This window comes from Lagenorhynchus albirostris, chromosome 17 (assembly GCF_949774975.1).
Source record: "Lagenorhynchus albirostris chromosome 17, mLagAlb1.1, whole genome shotgun sequence".
NCBI classification, from domain to species: Eukaryota; Metazoa; Chordata; class Mammalia; order Artiodactyla; family Delphinidae; genus Lagenorhynchus; species Lagenorhynchus albirostris.
The window spans coordinates 66,222,574-66,246,080 of NC_083111.1; the positions used below are offsets into that span (position 1 = coordinate 66,222,574).

Genomic DNA, 23,507 nt, shown 5'->3' on the forward strand with positions numbered 1-23,507 from the left:
TCTTCATGTGTGTGTTTATATTTTTTAGTGTCTGTCTTTACTACTAAACTGAAAGCTTCCTGAGAGCAGGGCTCCTGTCTATCAACTACTCTTAGCTCCTGGCTTGTTCAGTGTCTGACACCCTGGGTTTTCAGCTATTTGATAAATAAATGAATGGTAGCTACTTTGACAATAACTTCCAGGACAGTTTTCAGAAATCCTTGTAGGGTTGCTTCTAGGAGAGGCAGAGGGGCCGCAGCAATAGGAGAGGGAAGACGGGGTAGGCAGAAAACTTCAACATTAGTGAGGCATGCTACAAAATCCATGGTTTTCATGACAACAAGTAATGCTTGACATAGAATTGAATGGTTCTTGTTTTTGTTTTTTTTGACAGAATTATAGTGAACATCATTCACAACACTTCTGACTACCTGCCCAAAGTTTTACGATTTTTGAATGTGGCTTTTGATAGCTCAGGTGATTCTGTAATTGCTGGGGACCATCAAGGAAATATCTATGTTTTTGACTTGTATGGAAACAGGTGAGCAGATACTTTGGCTATTTACCAAGTAATTAACTCCTTGACTATTTTAGTACCTGCTATTAATTATTCATTCGGAAAGATTTATTAAGTTCTTACTGTATTTCAGGCACTTTGTAAAACTCTGTCATAAGTGTTGGTAGAATAACGTGAGAAAGAATAGAAAGATAAAATGGTTGGATTACTTTTTCAGAGAATTAAAGTTCTGGTTTTAACAGCATCTCTAGTAGCTTCTTTTCCCTTAAATTTAAAATTTTATTATTGCTAATTTATCAGTTAATGTCTGTTAATTGTTTAGAAAGAACACAGTTTCTTTTGTACATTATTGTCAGTATACTAGATCTAGGAGTTTTAAAGAATTGATCCTTACTCTTCCTCGTCTTCTCTTCCTTTGCCGGACAATTAGTGAAAAAGCAATTAGGTGGGATTGATTAAGGCAGGCATCTGTGCAGTGAGGGTGGGTGGATGGGAGGGAAAACTGTGTTAGCCCAGCCAGAGAGTCAGAACGTGTCTGCCTGGGGGCAGGGCAATCATGGGAAAGAGGGGAGGTTTGGTCAAATGAGTAAATAGACTGAGGATGATGGGGGCCAGATTCCTCACTATTGGAAAGGGGAATTACAAACCTGGAAAGGGAGAATACTCGACTGAACCCTGTGGAACTGGATTGTAATTGGGTATATCTGTGTGAACTCCTGGTTTTGAGCATATATAGACAGACATAGAAATGAACAGAGGTGTGTGTATGAGAAAGTGAATGAATTATATGTACATATATTTCCTAGCTTTGTCCACGCATGGGACCTGGGAGCAGGAACACCGCAGTAGTAATGAATATACCTAGTGCCCAGTTCTTTTCTAAATATCACTCTCTATTACAAGAGATCAGGGATCCTTGCAGAGATAGCCAGTTTCAGGATGGAGGCAGTGAGAGTACAAGATGAGCCTGGAACACTTTGTAGCCAGAAAGAAGGACTTGTTCAGAGAATGACGGGGATGTGTCAAAAAGACATAAACGTCAGCTTGAAGGAGCTCTCTCTGGGCAGATTGGAGACAATTTGCGTTTCAGAATAATTGATAGTGATGGGTCATAATCCACTGAATAAAACAGAAATTCGTGAATTCATGCTGTAATCAACAAACAGATAGTTTAATGAGAATGGATATTTGCATAGTCGCAAAGTACCTCCCCACAAAGTATTTATTAATTAAAGAGGAAAAAAAGAGTAATTTTACAGTGAAGAAACCTGGCCAGCACCACCTTATCAAATGATTAAAATTAAATTAACCAGTAGTGGGACAAATCAAAGTTTGTGTGCCACCTTACAGAGTGCAGTGGTAAGACCACAGTGTTGCTTCTCTGATAGTCCTGTCTACCAAAGACAGGTAACCTGAGTCTGTTCAGTAGAATCAGCAGGCAAAGCTGAATTAAGGGCATTGTAGAACAAGACTGGCTTGTGATCTTCATAAGGGTCAAGGTCGTGAAAGTTGTGGAAAGACAGAAGACTGTTCCAGACGGAGGGAGCCTAGACACATGGCAGGTCAAGGCTTGGACCTGGACTGGTCCCGTTGCTGCAAAGGACATTATTAGGACAGTGGGCAAAACTGGGGTCTGGGGATTAGATGGTAGTAATATATAAATGTAATTTTCTAATTTTGATGGTTATATTATGATTATATAGGAGAATTTCCTTGTCTGTGGGAAACGTGATCTCAGTAACTTATTCTCCAATAGTTCAGGGAAGGAAGAGGTCATATATGATTTATCTATCTGTGATTTACTAGGTAGAAATCTGTTAATCATTGTTTCTGCTCCTTACCAAAAAAATAATAGTCACAGTTTTCCCACCCTTTATTCTTGCTAACCTACCCAGCCAGTTCCCAATCTTAAATCAATACACCTGTCTCTTCTTTGCTCCCACTAAAGAAAATAACAGACTAAACAAAATAAAAATAATTGTTGATTGACTCCATTACAGAGTAACGAACTTCAGCATCAGTGATGCTAGTACTTCATTGGCTTGTATCTATTGTCATTTACTTTTCCCATTCTTCTCTGAATATTCCAAACTTTTACCAATTTCCGTGATTCCGTATGTTCAGACTCTACTCTTATTCTGACGGCCTAGCCTCCTAATTCATGAGAAAATAGACGCCCTCGAGCTTCCCTTTCTTCTCAAGGGAACCTCAAATATATCTGTAAGTTCAGCCATCCATAACTCTTTGCCACTTCATCTGTAGACATAGGTGATCCTAATTTCTTCCAGCCCTAATCTCTATCTTCTATGGCCACCCTTGGGACTTTGCACCATGAGTATTCCTCTCTTTTTATTCAGTCCACTGTCCCTTTTCTCTCTGTAAATATTCACATCTGGGCAGAGGTGTAAGTGGCGTAGCCGTAAGTTGAAATCAGGCCTGTCTGATTCTAAAGCCCACTGCAGTGGGCTCCCTCTTCCTAACCGCCTAATCCAGTGGTCTCTTCTCATTTCTATTTGGGCATCTGTCCCTGGCCTGCCTCCTTCCATATTCTAGGTATTCTCTTTAATAATCTTATCACCATCAAGCCTCAGACTTCAGCTGCCACGTAACATTGTTAACTCAGACCTGCTTCTGCCACCCGCGGAGGAGCTTCTCTTTAGCCCTTGAGAGGCGGCTAGTCCAAGTTGAGATGGGTTTTGAAGACTTACTATGAAAAAAAAATGTAAAATATCTCTAACAGTTTTTTATCAATGAAATGTTAAAACAGTAATATTTTAGATACACAATGAATTAAGTTAAATATGTTAAGATTAATTTCATATGTTTCTTTTTACTTTTTTTATGTGGCTCCCAGAAAATTTTAAATGATGCACGTGGCCTGCATTCCATTTCTTTTGTACAGCATGGCGCCAAATGCTTTTCAAGGGCCTTAAACTCTTCATGTTTAAAACCAGAATGATTGTTTCCTACCCCCACGTGGGTTCCTTTTTTGCCTAAGTTTGAAACCTTCATTTTTTAGTAAATGAAACTCTGGCTAGGTGCCAAGTACTCTGCTAAGTACTTAACATACATTATTTCATTTAAGCATCAGATATTATTTCATTTAACGGTCACAACAACCTTACGAGACGTCTTTTCTTACCTTCATTTCACGTGTGAAGAATTCCTGATTCCTCCCTCTTCACCCCATGTTCCATGCATCCCCAGGCCTTTCTCCATTTGACTTCTGACACCTCTCCTATTCGTCATTTCCATTTTATACCCGTAACTCTGGTTGAGAGTCTCTGTAGTAGCTTTCTTAATCATCTCTTCTTGTCCCCCTGTGCATCTGCCATCTCTGCCAGAATCCTCTTCCTGAAAGACATGCCTGACCATGATTCTGCTGTGCTCAAAAATTCCTGATGGCTTCCCATTCTGTGTAAGTAAAATCCAGACTCCTTCACATAGCAGGTAGCACTCTTCGTAATCTGTTTTTGTTCTTCCAAGATGGGAGCTCATTTTTCTGGGTTTCATTTTCTTCATCTCTAAGGACTCCTCCAATGTGAAATTTTACAATTATTGGAAGAATTTCTGATACTAACGCAGTAATCTCTTCATAGGTTTAATCTTGTTCAGCGAACATCGCAAGCTTGCACAGCTCTGGCCTTTAATCTTCATAGGAAGTCTGAATTCCTTGTGGCATTAGCTGATTATTCTATTAAGTGTTTCGATACAGGTAAGAGGTCCTGTTTCTCTTTTGAAGCAGAGTGAAATGCAGACAGAAATACTGCAGGGAGTTGGCTGATGTCTATAGTCTGAGGGATCAGACCCCACCCGATGACCCTCACTTCAGACACTAGCCACAGGTTTGGGGGTCCCAGGGCCATCCGCAATCAGATCAACAGACTACAAACTCAGGGTTCCCCACAACTTCCCCTAGGTTTGGGAGTTCACTAGAATGCCTCACAGAATTCAGGGGAGCACTATGCTTATGGTTATAGTCTTGATATAGCGAAAGGATACAAATTAAAACTAGCCAAAGGAAGAGACGCATAGGGTGGAATCTGGGAGGCTCACAAAAGAGAAGCTTCCGTTGTCCCCAGGGACACATTACCCTCCTGGCATCCATGTGTGGCCATCCGCACCGGGTATTGCCACACCGGGAAAGTCACCCAGGCTCTGACTTCCAGAGTGTTTATTGAGGCTCCATAACACAGGCATGACTGGATTATTGCCCACTTGATTTTAAACTCAGTGTCCAGCCCTCCTCTTCTCTGGAGGTTGGGCTGACATCATGTGGCCAAAAGCCCCAACCTTCCAGTCACTCACATGGTTGGTCTTTCTGGTGTGGCCAGTCCCCACTCTGAGGTTCTCTCCTTAGCATAAACCATCTGCTGTTGTCCAGGGACCTACCACAAATAACAAAGACACTCCTACCGCTGGAGTAATTCCAAGGGTTTAGAGGTTGCCTTCTTGGAGCCTGGACAAAGGCCATACCTCTCTTTGAAGGCCAAATTCCTTACTACACAGGTACAAGAATAAACACTTTTTAAATATAATCTATGTATTTTATACCACATTATATTTTTTAATAGAGAACTTAGAGTTCTGTAAACTGAACTTATTAAGAAAAAAAACTCAACTGCATTGTTTTTTCTTGTTATTAATGTAACCTATGTATTATAATATTTAGAAAAATTATAAACAATAATAAGAATGGTAGTAATAGTGATAGCTAACACTTATTTAGTGTTTACTCCTTGCCAGGTACTGTTCTATGATTTTATACATATTAATTAATTTTACTCATCATAATAACCCACAGAGATGGATACTCTTGTTATGCCCATTTTGCAGATGAGGAAATTGAGGCACAGAAGTAACTTGACTAAGTTCCCACAGCTTGGTAAGCGGTGGAGCCAGGATTCCTAATCTGGGAGTCAAGCTGCAGGGTCCCGGCTCTTAATCACTGGTACCCTCTCACCGCACACGCAGGAAGAAAAGGCACTCATCCTGCAGTAACGCCCAGAGACACAGTCAGTGTTTTTATAACAGGGACTGATCTTTCCAATCTGTTTTCTATGCATATACCTTTTTTATACTCTAACAAATATATGATCATCCTATATATATTGTTTGGTGGAATCACGTCCTTACCTCATGAAAATTTTATATATTTAAGATCAGTACTCAGTAATCATACTCTATAAATGTTTGTAATACCATAATTGTTTAGCCTTTTACCTATTGATGGACTTTAAACTGTTTCCAATTTTTGATATTACAAACACTGCTGTCACTGAAATTCTGAAAAACTAAGTCTTTAAACTCCTGTGTGATTGCTTTCCTTGGATTTTATCCATTCTCTCCTCCTCTCATCTTAGTTTTATCTTTTTATAGTGTCTTCTGTCTTATGGAAACCCCTCTTAACCAAGCCCCTTCCTCAGATACCGTCTCTACTTCCCCAACTACCTCCCTTTCTTTGCTGCCAAATCCTGCTTCTTCACAGCATCCATCAATGGCTTCTGACTCTTAGTCCCCCCATCCAGGCTTCCAAGACTTCTATCTCCAAGGTCTTTAGTAACCTCTGATTGTGTAAATCCTCTTTATCCTTTCCATTTTGTTTCTCCATAGCTTTTAACACTCTGGGTTACTTCAAGAGTCTTAGTTTTCTGCTGTTACCTCTCTTGGTTCTACTTTTCCGACTCTTGCTTTTCTGGGTTCTTTTAGTGGTTCCTAGACTTTTGGGTATTTGACCCAATTAAAAAGAAAAAGTAGAGGAACCAACATAGGTAGTCAATTTTTAATTTTGCTGATTGACATTGGAAAAAAACAATATAACTTCATTTCATAAAACTAGGGATTTTTTTTTTTTTTTTTTGCGGTACGCAGGCCTCTCACTGTTGTGGTCTCTCCCGTTGCGGAGCACAGGCTCCGGATGCGCAGGCTCAGCGACCATGGCTCACGGGCCCAGCCGCTCTGCAGCATGTGGGATCCTCCCGGACCGCGGCACGAACCCGCGTCCCCTGCATCGGCAGGCGGACTCTCAACCACTGTGCCACCAGGGAAGCCCAACAAGGGATTTTTTTTTAAAACATAAAAACTTAGAAGGATACAATAGATTAAAAGGTAGTACTTTTTTTTTTAAAGGTAGTACTTTAAATTTAGCTTTATGAAAAACTCATTACGTTATCCTTTTCTCATTTCACTGAAGGCCAGTGAAAAATTGAGCATTAAGTAATGCCAGACTTCAGACTGGTGTTTGGAAACCACTCCTCCCTTCCCAAGGGTTTATCTGTTCCTCTATCTTCAGTTTTGACCTACTTTGTGTCTTAATGTTTCCCAGATTTACATCTTGCTTTCTGACTGTTCTCCCCACTTCCATCTTTCTGGAGGAAAAAAATATGACCCTAAAAGTATACCATGCCTATTATAGAAAACTTAGAGACACAGAAAAACGGAAAGAGAAAGTAAAAATCACTGTAATTTTATTACCCATTGATAATTATTATGAAGAGTTTTTGGTGTTTTCTCTACCAGACTGTTTTCTCTGCTTGTGTGTCACACACACACACGTACACACACCAAATCAATGTACAAGATCAAATTTCTTACCTCTTCTCACACTGCTAAGCCTGTCCCTCCTTGTGTATTTATGTCAGGAAGTAGAATCACCACCTGCTTATGTAACTAAACCAGAGCCACTGGAGTCTCACCTCCTCTTTTGTCTCAACACATCCATTTAATCACTGAGTCCTTTGATATTTCTTTTGTAGCTCTTGAGTTTGTTCCTTTCTCCATTGCCGCGTTCTTAGTATAGACCCTCCTTATCTCCTGCCTGGGTTATTACAGCAACAGATAAACTAGTCATTTTGTAATCTCTTCCTCTTTCTAGTATATCCATCATATCTTCAAAGTGCTTTCTGAAACAGACCAGATATGGTATTCTTCTGCGTAAAACTATTTCAAGAGAAAGCCCAGACTCCATCACGTCACATTCAAGGCTGTTCTTAAACCCTCTTTCGGCCTTCTCTCCTCCAACCTCGGTGTTACACATGTTACTAACATGTCCTATGGTGCACTTCATCGACCAGCCACCGGCTTCCATTCTTTTTAGATGTTAACGGAGATGGAGGGACCTCATATAATCCCTAGCCATCAGTTGAATCAGTTCTCGGATGAAATATAGGGTTTGACCTGTATATCTGTTTTCCTTTTTCCCACAGTCACCAAGCAGCTAGTTAGTTGGATGAGAGGACATGAATCGTCGGTGTTCTCGATCTCTGTGCACGCATCCGGGAGATACGCCATCACTACTTCTTCTGATACAGCACAGCTATGGGACTTGGATACCTTTCAAAGAAAAAGGAAGCTGAATATTCTCCAGTCTGTGGGTATACAAAAGGTCAGTGAAGGGGGACACATCTTGGTCTGTTATGCTTCTCAGGCTAGTTCCTTGATCAGCAGAATGTAGTAGGTATTATAAGTAATGGTTCGCTTTGTCCCACTTAGCTATGCCTTCATAACTCAGCAACAAGCAAACCTTTTTTTTTTTAATTATTATTATAGTGTGTAACTTCAACTTTAGTTAGGTGTTAGTTTTTACTTAGCTGGTTGATTTCGTTTTATTTCTTAACCCAATTATGAAAAATTTCAAATATATAGCAGATTTTATATATATACAAGAACTTCACAGTGAACACATGTACACCCATGGTCTAGATCCTACTATACTATACTATACTTACATGTTAGTAAACTATATGATGGATCTATCCATCTTTCTGTTCCTCTGTTTATTAACTCATCTTTTTTTTTTTTGCTTTTTTTTTTTTTTTTTTTGGCTGTATGCGGGCCTCTCACTGTTGTGGCCTCTCCCGTTGCGGAGCACAGGCTCAATGGCCATGGCTCACGGGCCCAGCCGCTCTGCGGCATGTGGGATCTTCCCGGACCAGGGCACAAACCCGTGTCCCCTGCATCGGCAGGCGGACTCTCAACCACTGCACCACCAGGGAAGCCGTTTTTCTTTGCATTTTAAAGTAAATTGCAGACATCAGTGCTTGCCCATCCATGCTTTAAGCCTGCATTTAATTAACTACATTTAATTGGGTTCAGTATTTGTTGATGTAAAATTTGTGTATAATGCACAAATCTTTAAGTATTCATTTATTAAGTTTCGGCAAATACATAACACTTTTGTAACATGTGCAGACCTATTATTACCATCATCCCAGGAAGTTACATTATATCCCTTCCCAGGTAAGGATTCCTCTGATGTTTTTCCACCATAGGTTAGTTTTATCTGTTCTAAAATTTCACATAAGTAGAGCTGGTCAGTAGTGGTATGTGTAAAAGCTTTTCTCATTCAGCATCATGTTTTTGAGATTCATCCATGCTGTTGTATGTATCAGTAGTTTGTTCCTTTTTATTGCTGATCAGTATTCCATTGTACACATATATCACTTTTTTAAAAATTCATTTCTTTTGCTTTTAAGTTTTTTTTTTTCTTCTATTTGATTAGCTAAATTCTATTTTCAGAATTGTCTGCACCTCCCATTTAATTATTTTGCTTCAGGTTATATTATACATGCAGTATTGCTTCAGTTTCTTGGTTATTAACATGAACAGCTAGCAGTGCATGTCAACCAAAAATTTATTTTGTAGTCTCCACGGAAATCTCAGAGATCTTAATAATTTAAAAAAGATAAAAGCTATAGCCAGATTACTCATCAGGTATTTAGGCCAAATGCCTTGGTAGGTCTTTTATTCTTTAACTGCTTTAATACTTAAATTGAATTTTAAATTCTAAGGTAGAGAACATTGAAAGTTGAACCCACAGTGGAAACAGTCATGAAACAATGACATAAAAACCATCTGTTCTTTTCGCCATGAAATTAGAATTAGTATACATGGAATAGTTGCCAATTTTAGCCTTGCCTTGGTCATTCAGACATTTTAGTTTAAAGAATAGGATTCCAAATGTTTGTGATAAGAGAATAAAAGTAAATGTAGTAAATGTGAATACAGTATGCAGTATACATTTAAGTATACTCTAAAATAATAGAACATCATAGTCTATAAGTTACCAGCAAACTTTTCCTCGAAACACCAGCTAGTAAACATTTTTGCTTTTGCTGGCCAAGAGCAAAATTGAGGATATTATGTGTGTACTTACATAACCATCTGAAATGAAATAATTTTTAAATGTAAAAGCCATTCTCTCCTGCACCATACAAGGACTGGAGATGAGTCAGGTGGTTGTCACTCCTGGCTTATTCTGTTGAAAATAGGAAATAGTTATAAACTAATCTTAAAGTAAAAGTTTTATTCTTATCAAGTTTTTATTACACCTGTATTTTTATTGCAGTTTCTGCTTTTATACTTTATTTTTTTATATAAATTTATTTATTTATTTTTGGCTGTGCTGGGTCTTTGTTGCTGCGAGTGAGGGCTACTCTTTCATTGTGGTGCACAGGCTTCTCATTGTGGTGGCTTCTCTTGTTGTGGAGCACGGGCTCTAAGAAAGCAGGCTTCAATAGTTGTGGCATGCGGGCTCAGTAGTTGTGGCACACGGGCTTAGTTGCTCTGCGGCATGTGAGATCTTCCTGGACTAGGGATCGACCCCATGTCTCCTGCATTGGCAGGTGCATTCTTAACCACTGTGCCACCAGGGAAGTCCCTGATTTTATATTTTAAATAAAAGTTTTGTGATTTTTTTTTTCCCTTGATGACACGTGGTGACACATGATTCTATGGGTTTCATTTTATGATGGCTCTTTTAACCTAAAATGGTCTCCTACCTTTCTCTTTTTTTCCCATAACATGAATTTTTCTTTTTTTTTTTTTTTGAGAGACGAGGCCAGTTAGTTGTGTTGGAAAATGCCCCACATTCTGGATTTGTCTGTTTCCTCATTATGTCATTTAACTGGTTCTCTCACCTGTATTTGTTGTAAACTTGAATTTAGGTCTAAAGTCTTGAGTAGATTCACGTTAAACATTTTTGACAAGCTGTTTACCTTGTGTGTAAGATGAAAATAGTAATCGTGCTTACCTCAGGGTTCGTTTCTGGACTGAATGTGATAATCTATGCAAAGCACTTAGCACGATGCTTGTTTATAGAAGTGCTTAGTACAAGTTAGCTGCAGCTGCTATTTCTATATTGTCATTAATGTTATTATTTATTATTGTTATCTATTATCTAGCTTTATTATGAGATTATCTCAGTGCAATTACATATCTTCTTAAAAAGCTATAAGGGAAATGTATTCTTTTTCTTTTGAACTATATTAAATAGATGCACAATCCCTTATTAGCAACTCAAAAACCCAGATGTTTTTTAATAACTCATTTTGTGGCAAAATCTGATTGGAATTCATCTAGCAGCAAAATCTGAACTAAATTGACATGAGGCTGAAATATTAGTATGTTTGAGTATGGAGTGTTGCTCCAGGTCACTGGGGGTTCTACATAATATTACAGAACAGGCATTGTATTACCGTTCTCAAATTGGAAGTAATTCTGAATTCTGGAACACATCTGTCCCTAAAGGTTTCAGATAAGGAACTACAGACCTTTGATTTCAAAATGTTTTTAGAGAACTTACCACTCCATCCTCTTTCCACTGATTTTTGTACCCAGCAATAGCGGTAATTAACACTAATAGTAATAGATACCAATTGTTGAGTCCTTACTATGTACTTAACACTTTGTTTTGTTATGTTTAAGCTTAAATAATCCTAAAAGGTAGATACTATTATTCTCATTTTACAATTGGGGAAACTGCACTTCAGAAAGTGTCACATAGTTTATGAAAGAGCTGCAGTTTTGAACCGAAGCTTGTTTCACTCTGAAGTCATTCCATTACACCATACTGCCTCTCAGGTAGACCAATTAACATTTCTTCAAATTAGGAAATTTGGATTCTTTTTTTGATACTTGGAGGTAAGATATTTAGCTCTTTAGTTAAAGATTTTGGAACAAATCCTGAGATTCCTAATTACTGTCTTTCAGTATGTATCAGAAAAGGTTTTGTGATGGGTATCAGAAAACATTAAATAGTGTGTTACCGAACTTACTCAGTCTCTGTATACAATGGGCGCTCACTAAATTTTTGCTGAATTGTACATTTGACCTTAACTTTCTGTTATTACTATCCTGAACTCTTTAAACTTTGGAAAGGACTCACATACCTCTCAAAAGTGAATTGGGAAGGCCAGGATTTTCATATTTTGTAAGGAAAAACTGCAGCCAACCCTCCAAAGAGTATATTTTGTTACTGCTTTTGAAGTTTCTTCTAAGCATTTTATGTTTGTCAGGAGATGACACTATATTAATAATGACATGATTCATTAGGAACAATTTTATAATCATTGAAATCTGGCAATTAAAATCACAAATCTAGTAATGAATAATCATGTTGGCAACAATCTGTCACAGCTGTGCCTCAAAATAGCAGCTGATGTTCATTAACTTTTAAGCTTTTGCTTCTCCCACTAGGAATAAACTTTATTGCTTTTCTAGAAAAATATTGCTAATTATAATAAAAATTTCAAGTCACTTTTTTTTTTTTTTTTTTTTTTGCGGTACGCGGGCCTCTCACTGTTGTGGCCTCTCCCGCTGCGGAGCACAGGCTCCGGACGCACAGGCTCAGCGGCCATGGCTCATGGGCCCAGCCGCTCCGCGGCATGTGGCATCTTCCCGGACCGGGGCACGAACCCATGTCCCCTGCATCGGCAGGCGGACTCTCAACCACTGCGCCACCAGGGAAGCCCCCTCAAGTCACTTTTTTTGACATCAGATTTGAAACAGTGTTTTAGGGCATTCATTATAGATTATAATGTATTCACTGCAAATTCTTTCTGTATGACCTTAATATTACAAATCTTCTTAACATAATGAAACTGGCAAAAGACCTACCAGATTGTCTTGGACAGAGTGAGCTCAGGACAGAAGTGAGGAGGAGTTGCGTCAGGCAAGGGCATCAGCACCTGATGTAGCTGAGTTACCATTTTTTATTGTCTTATTAGCTTTAGTCCTTAGTAGAGTGTTCTAATTAACCAGTATGTTCCATAGTATATTTTATATGTGTGTATGTATGTATTTTTAGTACTATTATCAAAAAACAGATACTAGTATATATGTGTAATATATATATAAATATATATATATATAGTTACAATTCCCTAAAATTCTTATAGTAATGTCATTAACTATTAGAATCATTTCCTAATAGGCTGGGTGACAATAACACAAATTCGTTGCAAGGCTACGGTATTTCACGTAGATGCCTTATTGACCTGTTATTTTTGTAACACTGGGGAAAGCCATGGTAGATGCAGTGTTCATGCTGCTTTTCCCCAGGACAGCTCTCTCTCATTACTGTGATGACGGTTATATCCAGATACTGAATACTCAGAGACGCTCCAATCCAGTGCTGTAGACACTGAACACTTCATCCCCAAGGAATGTAGCCCTCCCTCTGACGCCAGTAAAATTGTGAAGGTGTGTGATAGATCAGGGGTCAGAATAAGAGGTAACAGATCCTTAAAGGTGCCCTGCCTCCTCTGTGAGTCCCTGCCCCTCTCTCTTGCCAACACAGCAAGTCACATATTTTAAAAATAATAAAGCTGGGGCTTCCCTGGTGGCGCAGTGGTTGAGAGTCCGCCTGTCGATGCAGGGGACACGGGTTCGTGCCCCGGTCTGGGAGGATCCCACGTGCCGCAGAGCGGCTGGGCCCGTGAGCCGTGGCCACTGAGCCTGTGCGTCCGGAGCCTGTGCTCCGCAACGGGAGAGGCCACAACAGTGAGAGGCCCGCGTACTGCAAAAAAAATAATAATAATAATAAAGCTTGTAAAGACACACCAGTAGAAGCTACAAGGTATGTTCAAATGTAAAGTGTTACAATAAGCGATAACGCAGTTAAGGCTGGTCTGGATGGGAAAGAATAAATACCTGGAACTCAGCACTAACTGTTAAAGATGGACATACATATACTGTACACCTCAGAAAAGGGTTCATTCATTCATTTATTCAACAAATACTGTTGAGCACCTTTACTACATTCCTGTCATTGTGCTCAGCACTGACTACACAAAAATAAACAAAATAGACAAGATGTCTGCCCTCTCAGAAACCAACCAAGGGTCTTCATCCCAAGGCAGCTGTGAAGGATGACACCTCTCGCTCAATTTTGTCCACAGTGTATGGGGTCCCATGCATAGAGTCCCTGGGTCGATTTCCTGTGGGCAGACATATGTATAAAGAAATTATAATTATTCTGTAATTCAAAAGAGGAGTGATGGGCTTCCCTGGTGGCTCAGTGGTTGAGAATCTGCCTGCCAATGCAGGGGACACAGGTTCGAGCCCTGGTCTGGGAAGATCCCACATGCCGCGGAGCAACTAGGCCCGTGAGCCACAACTACTGAGCCTGAGCTCAGCAACAAGAGAGGCCGCGATAGTGAGAGGCCTGCCCACCGCAATGAAGAGTGGCCCCCGCTTGCCACAACTGCAGAAAGCCCTCGCACAGAAACGAAGACCCAACACAGCCATAAATAAATAAATAAATATATATATATATATATATATATATATATAAAGAGGAGTGAAATATAAGACCAAAGCTATATTGAGGAAAAAATAAGGGAAAAAAAGAATAAATAGCTAGAGCTCTAACTAATGATCAAACCGTGTGAAATGTCTCAAGCTGTTTCTGGGGTGTTATTGGATTGGCCAGAAAGTTCATTTGGTTAATGAATATGTTGTTCAATAAAGTTCTTGGTGAAAATGAAAAATGTGTCTTTTATTTTTACTTAAAACCAAAAGAACTTTTTGGCCAACCCAGTATTTTGAGAGGATAGGTAGGAATATTTGTCCTTAAGACACTGAATTTTTTTCGTTTTCTTTCCTTCTTTGCTTCCTTTCCTACCTCACTTTGTGTGTTTTACACAAATGACACATAAAATTATATTTGAGGCCATTGAAACTCTTATGAGAAAATATTGGTCAACTTTAATAAAAATTTTATATTATCAAAAGTAAGCATTGCTTACTGCTTATGCAATAGAAAAATAGAAATTAGAATAAAATGGTATTTTCAACTTCACTACCAATTTCAGTCTCATCTGTCCATTAAATAAATTGAATCTAATAAAATATCATGTATTTGTTTTCAACTTTTTACTTTTACAAATAATGCTTAGCAAACATTTATACACATTTATCTTAAAGCATTTTGCTGATTTTTTCCCCAAAGGATTAACTCTTAGAAGCAGATTGACTAGTTCAGAAGAGAGAGATTTTTAAGGTTGTTGAGCTGTTAGACAGTATCTTTAACCAGTTTTTACTATCAGCAGCAGTGTATGACAGTGCCTTTATCTATACTTTCACCAACATTTAATATTTTTTAACACTTATCTGTAGTTAGTACTCAATATAGCATTTATATTAGTATATACCTTATAAATATAATACGTATGTTAATATATGTATAGTTTGTGTATATGTATGTGTGTGCATTATTTTAAAATAAATTTGATACACATAACATGGTATCTTATTTTCATTTGAATCTTTTATAAGGTTAAATATTTTAAATTGTTACCTAGTATTTTATGAATAGCCTAGTCATTATAGTCACCTGTTTTTTGTTTAAAGGAGTTTACCTTTTCTTTTTAGTTTATAATAGTATGTAAAAATATCAGTTTTCTCCCGTCATATGTTGTAAATGTATTTTTCTCCATTTTAAGAAAAAATAATTTTAAGACAGAAAAACTAACTACTTGTAAATTTTGAATTTAAAGAGGACTGTATGATCCTTATATGAACAATAACTTTTTTTCTTCCTCTTTAGGTTTTCTTTCTACCACTAACTAATACCATCCTGAGTTGTTTTAAAGATAATTCCATCTTCGCCTGGGAATGTGATACTCTTGTTTGCAAATATCAATTACCAGCTCCACCCGAAAGCTCTAGTATATTATACAAAGTGTTTGCTGTGACCAGGTAATGTCCTCTTTAAGACACTAAGGATTTTTATGAAATTTAACTTCCAGGGAAATTTTATAAATTTTCATTCAGTATTTTATTGTCCTATAAGCAAAAGTTTCCTTCAAACTTAGATATGATCTAAGATATGGTAATAAGTTTTTTACTTATTGTGGAAAATGTACACAAAAATATAAAAGTACATGAAATCTCAAGGCTAGCACTCTAGTTAGCTATAATAAGCGTTAACTAATAGCCACTCCTACTTTGTCTATTACTCTACCTACCATTTCTCTACTACACTGTCATAAAGCAAAGCCCAAGTGTATCATTTCATGCGTAAGTATTTCAGCGTGTATCTCTAAAGGATAGGGCCCTTTTTGAAACATAACCATGGTACTATCATCAGACTTTTAAAAATTCATAATATAATATCATATATCTAGTTATTCATATTTCCCTGATTTGTCTAATAATTATTTTTTATGGTTGGTTTGTTCAAGTCAGGAGCAAAATAAGGTTCACATATTGCCTCGGTTGGTATATCTCTCTTCTTATATTTTCCTTGCAGTTTATTTGTTAAAGAACTGGTCATTTGTCCTGTAGTTTTCTACATTCTGGATTTTGCTCTTTGCATCCCGGTGATGCTGTTTAATATGATCTTCTCTCGTCTATATTTACTATAAGCTGGTTACACCTATATTTCCTATAAATTGGAGGCTAGATCTTGATCTGGTTTGTAGACATTGTAGGCGGTTTGTGTACCTTCATCAAGAGGAGCACAGAACTCTTTCTTTTGTGATATTAGTGGCCATTGATGATCATTACCTAGATATCGTGTGTTGCATTGGGGGTTAGCAAATGGTGCTATTCTGACTCTGTCTTTCCTTCTCCCTTATTAACCAAAACCTTCTATAGAAAGAAACTTCCTCTCATCAACTATACACCATAAAAATTAAAAAAAAAAAAAAAAGGAAGAAACTGCCTCTCAACTCTTTGGTTACTTTACTGTACAGTTTGTAAAGGAAAGGCAGGATAAATGCTGGATTTCTTCCTATTTTAAAAAAAAATTTTTTTCACCAAACTAATGGATTGATTTTTTGGCATCTTCAAAGGTGGCCGATGAAGTTTTTTGTCTTTAATCTTTGTAAGCTCATGGACTTAAACACAGTTGACATGATTTGACCCATTGAAGTTATTATTCTTAGTGATGCTCCAGTTCTCTCATCTTTGACCAGTGGGATCCTCTCCAGGTCGGCTTTGAACGAACCCTTTTGATACAACCCCGGTTGTCTGTGATAGTTCTCATTCTCTCTGGTCCAACAAGATGTTCCAGTCTTATCTTGTGTATTTCCTGTCCCACAATGGAATCAGCCATTTCTCTAAAGGGGGTGGGTTTATTTTTGTGAGAAATGATACATTGACACTTAATCTGGGTGCTAGGTTCTCACTGTGGGTGGGTTGGTCATTGTTTCCAGATATTAATGGATGTTATTTCCTCTCTTTCTCTCACCCTCTTCTTCTGAGTTATCAGTAAATCCCATCAACTCTACAAATGGTATCTTGAATTGGTCTACTTTCCTTTGTCCATTGCTACAGCTATTACCCCAGTCCAAACTATCGTAGTCTTTTTCAGGCTACTGTAATAGCTCCCTTATTTGGTCTCCCTGTTTTCAGTCTCATTTCCTAAAGTCAGTGTCTACAAAGCAGATAGAGTGGTCTTCTCAAATCATTAAGTCAGATCATGTCATTTCCCTATTGAACTCCCGTAAAAGACTTTCCACTGCTCTTAGAAAATCCAACTCCCTGCCATGTCCCTGAGATCTTTGTCCTCTGGTCTAGGCCTCCCTCTCTTTTCTCATCTTATTTCCTCTTACTGTGTTGCAGCCACACTTGAGTGTGGCTTCTCTTTGTTATTTACACCTATCTCAACATTTTTCTTCTGGCCAGTCAGGAATACTGACCAGCGTGGAATTCTTTCTCCAAGTCACCCTGTGACTGGCCCATTCACATCATTTATGTAGTAGATCTTCCTCCTTTGCCAGCTCTGTAACATTACCTTGTTTTAGAGTTCTTTAAAGAACTTAACAGCTGATATCAAGTTCATTTATTTGTTTCTTTACCTTCCTCTAGACTGAAAATCCCCTGAGAGCAGGGATCTTACCTGTCTTCTTGTTCACCACTGTGTCCCTGGCACCTGGAGTGAAACCTAGCTTATAGTAGACACTTTATAATCCTTTGTGAATGAATGAGCAACAGCCTTGCAAATCAATCCAGCTTACTCTTTCTGTACCTTTTAAACATAAAGTAGCTTTCTTTGGCAGGAAAGAAGTTTGGGCTTTTTGGTTTTTCATATAGCAATGCTGTTATCAGTTCAGTACAGTCGTATGTGAAATACAGAAAGTTGGTTAGTAGTAAGTGTCTGTGAGATTATGCTATAAAATATAAATGTTGCTCAGAAACTCCCAGTCAAGTCATCAAACAGATATTTGTTAAGCTGGTATCTTAGCACAATAGGTGAAAAAAAAAAAAATCTACTGTAACCTGAGTTTTCCTATATGGTAGCCACGGGATACCTGGGACTATTTAAATTAATAAAAATTAAATAAAATCAAGAATTAATTTCCTCAGAAACGCTAGCCACATTTTAGTTCTCAATAATCACATGTGGCTAGTAGTGACTACATTGGACAGCATACAGAACATTTCTCTCATCATATTGGATCAGATTGGACAGTGCTGCTATAAATAATTCATCTAGTCTTACTTTCTCACCTTTTTAAAATACAGAGATGGCCAAATCCTGGCTGCTGGGGGCAAATCGAACCATCTTCATTTGTGGTGCTTGGAAGCCAAACAGGTATTTAGAATTATCCAGATGCCCACCAAAGTTCGAGCCATTCGCCACCTAGAATTTCTTCCTGATAGTTTTGATGCTGGTTCTAATCAGGTTAGTAACGTAAATGTTAGTAAAGTTGTACTTGTTTGGAAAGATCGTTATCAATTTCCGCACTATGTTAGTTCTCTTTAACTTGTAGCCTGATTGTTACAAGGTTTTGAAACTGCTGATAACTTGTAAAGAGTCTAAAACTGAAAAAATGGAAAAATCTTAGGTTCTGTATATTACTGATAACTTGTCCTTTTTCTAAAATCGGTATACTTTGTGTCATACTTTATGGTTTACAGGGTGATTAAGCATGCTGTTTTCTATTGGATCCTTAAAGAATTCATTGAGTGTAGGCAGGGAAGGTATTCTCACCATTATACAGATTGTGACGCTGAAGCTTAGAAACACACAGTGACTTGTCAACACTCCTTTAATTATAAGGATTAAAGGTAGGACTAGAGCTGAAATGTTCTCACTTTGTTACGCTGTGTTCTATCTACCGTAGCTGGCTGCCTCAATCCTATGAGACGTCTGCTTTTTCTATCTCGCCGTCGTTTACACCGCGCTCCCCCCGCCACACACCTTTTTTCTCTCTAATAGTCGAATAGTTGAACCTTAACTTTCTTATTTTAAATTATCTTGGGTGTTGCACATTAACAAATTGTGTGTGCATGTGTGTGTGTTGTGTATTTATGTATAATATATGTGTGTATCATATCTATTTTAAGTTTTTTGAGTAGATAATGCTTTCACATGGTTGAAAACATAAAAAAATATAAAAAGGCATAAAGTGAAGTCTTACTCTTTTCTCCCATTTGCCCAGTTATTCACTCTCCTTAACCCACTGCTGTTGTATAATCTTATGTTTTTCCCATTTTTTTTACCTTGTTTTTTCCTAACTTAGTTTACCTTGACGATTTTTCTGTATCAGTACAGAACGTCGTTCTTTTTTACAGGTGTATAGGTTATTATCACCAGTCCTTTATTATTGGGCACGTAACCTGTCTTCAGTCCTCTTCCGTTACAAACGATGCTGCGCTGAATAACATTTTTGTTTGTTTTTTGTTTTTGTAATTTGTGTTTTGGCCGAGCCACGCAGTATGTGGGTTCTTAGTTCCCCAACCAGGGATCGAACCCGTGCCCCCTGCAGTGGAAGCACTGGAAGCACGGAGTCTTAACTACTAGACCGCCAGGGATGTCCCTTTTTTTAAATACACATAACTTTTGCACATGTCATTTTATACATCCTGTCTGTAGGATAAAATCCCAGAGTTAAAATAGTTGTACCAGGGTTAGATGCATCTGTAATTTTGATAGATCTTGCCAAATTGCCTTCCAGAGAGGTTGCGTCAACTGTGAATAAGAGGGTTTCCTACCATCTGACCCAGAGAAGAACATGCTGTTTATTTATTTACTTTTTATTTTTCTTAATAAATTTGTTTACTTATGGCTGTGTTGGGTCTTCATTGCTGTGCGTGGGCTTTCTCTAGTTGTAGTGAACAGGGGCTACTCTTTGTTGTGGTGCACGGGCTTCTCATTGCGGTGGCTTCTCTTGTTGTGGAGCACAGGCTGTAGGTACGCAGGCTTCAGTAGTTGTGGCACATGGGCTCAGTAGTTGTGGCTCACAGGCCTAGTTGCTCCGCAGCATGTGGGATCCCGGACCGGGGCTTGAACCCGTATCCCCTGCATTGGCAGGCGGATTCTTAACCACCGCGCCACCAGGGAAGCCCCAGAACATGCTTTCTAGGTTGTCACATTCAAACTGCCTCCAACCACCTCTAGACTATGTCTTTCATGTAACAGGGGACATCAGCGTTTCACGAGATCACGTGGTGGCCCTGGGGAAAAGAACCTGTATGTGGACAAGGCAGCAGAGGGGTTTATTGTTTCATGTGTTGAAGCTTTTTTAGTATGTGTTTTTAAGTTCTAAGTTGTATGAGTTACAGCTAATTTTTTTTCCCCTTGAAAGACTAGCTTCCCTCCGACCTGCAGCCCGACTGCCCTTGCAGCTCGCAGACCTTCCCTCTCCACAGCCCAAATGCTAGTTACAACCGTGGGAGTCACAGGTTTGTGTGGGGCAGCAGGACAGGTGTTAGCTCTGGTCAGGCTGGGGATGGAGAAGAGAAACAAGCCCTCCACCTTCCTTGCTTCTGGCGGCCAGTGTGCAGTTAAGGTGAAGGACTGCCATCATCTGTACTCCTCTGGAGGGATTGGTGGAGATGCGCCTGCCCGTGGGGAGGGCTGATTCTTAGGTGACCTTTCTGTAGTGTCCCAGGATGGGCTCCTTACTGGTTCTGGGTAGAGCCAGGCTTATCTGGACCTGAACAGGGCGAATCTACATGAGCCGTAATTAGGGATTTTAAAATACATGACGGCTCTCTGCGAGGATAATCTCCTCTGACTGTCCACCCTCCCCAACCAAAGAAAAGAAAACATATGTAAATACACATGTGTGTATGTGTGTAGTTTGACTTGCAGACATCTGACTTGTTTTAATTGAGGTATAATTGACATAGAACATTGTATTAGTTTTGGGTGTACAACATGATGACTCAGTATTTGTATACATTGTGAAATGATCAGCGTAAGTCCAGTTAACATCTGAGACTTGACTCTTAAATGTGTTTTAGGAACTCATATGTTGTTTCCCTCTACTCTTAGGTTCTTGGAGTGCTCTGTCAGGATGGCATTATGAGATTTGTTAATATACAGACTTGTAAACTTCTCTTTGAAATTGGGAGCCTTGACGAAGGAATTAGTTCATCAGCAATTAGCCCCCATGGACGGTACATTGCATCTATTATGGAAAATGGAAGTCTGAACATATATTCAGTTCAGACTTTAACAAAAGAAATAAATAAGGTATGTTATCAAGTAAACAATATCTTTTTTCTTTTAAGGTTTAAATGCTGTATCATCAAAAATAAAAACTCCGCGTTACAAGCTTCTAACCTCCTCGCACCTTATCCATTTTCCTGGGTACGGTTTCTGCTCTTACCCCCAAAGCCACATCTCCAGATTTTTCTCACCCATGCTGCATCCCTAAATTGCTGTCTTCACAAAAGGCATCTGTTTGGAGTCCTTGTCCCATTCAGGGTACCCCTCTGATCTGCTTCCCAAAAGAGGTCTTCAGTTCCAGTCTCTTCATTTCTGTCCCTTTCTTCCCATTGTTGTAGGCTAGACACCTTGGAGCACTATGTCTGTTTCTATTCCTGTACTTCGCAGATCTAGTCAACACTAAGTCCTTCAGTCCTTGAATCTGAGGTGCCTCTGTATGTGCCGCCTGTTCTGTCTCCATATTGGCCATCCCCGTGCTGGTGCTCACTTGCTGCTCTCGAATAACAGTAACTTAAACAAATATACCAAAACCCAGAGCCCTCAGTGCCCGCTCCTGCCCGTCAGTCATCTTTTATGGGTTTTTTTTAATTCTTTTTTTTATTCTTTTGCTTTTCTCCATCATCTTTTATGTAACGTTTTTCTTTTTTAAAATTTATTTATTTATTTTTGGCTGCATCGGGCCTTTGTTGCTGTGCGCAGGCTTTCTCTAGTTGTGGCTAGAGCTAGTAGTAGCTGAGGCTACTCTTCGTTGCGGTGCGCGGGCTTCTCATCGCGGTGGCTTCTCTTTGTTGCGGAGCATGGGCTCTAGAGCGCAGGCTCAGTAGTTGTGGCGCGTGGGCTTAGTTGCTCTGCGGCATGTGAGATCTTTCCAGACCAGGGCTCGAACCTGTGCCCCCTGCATTGGCAGACAGATTCTTAACCACTGCGCCACCAGGGAAGTCCCAATGTAACAGTTTTCTAAAATAATACTTTCATCATCGTTTCTAAAATAATGCTATCTTAGTGGCTTCCTTCCTTTTGCCTGTTGCATTGAGTCCACACTCCTCTGCCTGGCTCTCCAAGTCCTCTCTAATCTTGTCGTCTCTCCCTAATGTGTTTCCTCATACTTTCAGCTTCCCTCGTCCCCCGTAGACACCGAGCTCATTTCTATGTCTGCTATTACACTACTCACCTCATCTAAAATATACTTCCCACTTCTCTTATGGTTATCTAAAACTCCCCCAGCTCGTTGTCAAGTCCAGTTCTGTGGGAGCCTTTCCAGGTCTGGAATTGTATCACAGTAGCCCTGAGAGGGACTTCGGTGATCACCTAGTCTAACCATTTCGGTTTACAGGGGGAGCAGCTCATGCCCCAACCTAATGACACAGCTAGTCCTTAGCAGGCCCAAGTGTTCTATTCTTAATATGATAATCTTGTTGCCATGTACTCGCTCCTTTTTACCTTTTTCTTTTCCAATTAGATAGATAAGAAGTTCTTATTACAGAGCAAAATCAAGATACAGATAAGCAAATAGGTCAGCAAGTCTCACCATTCTTAGATGATGTTGAAGTGTATGCCTACTCAGTCTTTTGCTGTGTGTGTGTAAATGTATACAGTCTACATGATTCACGGATTCTACAGTTGTGAGTTTGTCTGTTGGTGAAAATTTATCTGCAACTCTAAAATCAGTCCTCACCGCATATTTACAGACATTTGCATGTGCAGAGCAGCAAGAAATTGGAGTTGCCTTCATGCAGGTTCCCCCCTGAGGTCAGACAGAGCAGCACTCGGCCTTATTTCAGCTCTCCATGGGAACAAGTGTCCTTCTCGTGGTCTATTTAGTGCCACATGTTTCACATTCTTGTGATTTTTGTTGGTGATTTTGCTGTTTAAAATGTCCCCCAACCACAGTGTTGACGTGCTGTCTGGTATCCTAAGCACAAGAGGGCTGGGAGGTGTCTCAGGGAGAACATATGTGTGTTAGATAAGCTTCATTCAGGAATGAGCTACAGTGCTGTTGGCATGAGTTCAGTGCTAATGAATCAACACTGTACAGTCAATGAGCGTCTTTATTTATTTTTATTTATTTATTTTTGGCAGCATTGGGTCTTTGTTGCTGCACGTGGGCTTTCTCTAGTTGAGGTGAGCGGGGGCTACTCTTCATTGCGGTGCATGGGCTTCTCATTGCAGTGGCTTCTCTTGGTGCGGAGCACGGGCTCTAGGCACAAAGGCTTCAGTAGTTGTGGCTTACGGGCTCTAGAGCACAGGCTCAGTATTTGTGGCACACGGGCTTAGTTGCTCCGCGGCATGTGGGATCTTCCCCGACCAGGGCTCGAACCTGTGTCC

At 39.3% G+C, this 23,507-nt stretch overlaps 1 protein-coding gene across 2 annotated transcripts in view; it reads left to right on the forward strand.

Moving 5' to 3' along the window:
• TBC1D31 (TBC1 domain family member 31) overlaps nt 1-23,507 on the forward strand; it is a 60,946-nt gene that overhangs the window by 3,503 nt on the left and 33,936 nt on the right. For both annotated transcript variants that reach the window (XM_060127919.1, XM_060127921.1), the window contains exons 2-7: nt 374-520; nt 4,096-4,211; nt 7,702-7,880; nt 15,324-15,475; nt 18,248-18,407; nt 21,006-21,206. In XM_060127919.1, the coding sequence (XP_059983902.1) occupies nt 374-520; nt 4,096-4,211; nt 7,702-7,880; nt 15,324-15,475; nt 18,248-18,407; nt 21,006-21,206 (955 nt within the window). The remainder of the gene's footprint in view (nt 1-373; nt 521-4,095; nt 4,212-7,701; nt 7,881-15,323; nt 15,476-18,247; nt 18,408-21,005; nt 21,207-23,507) is intronic.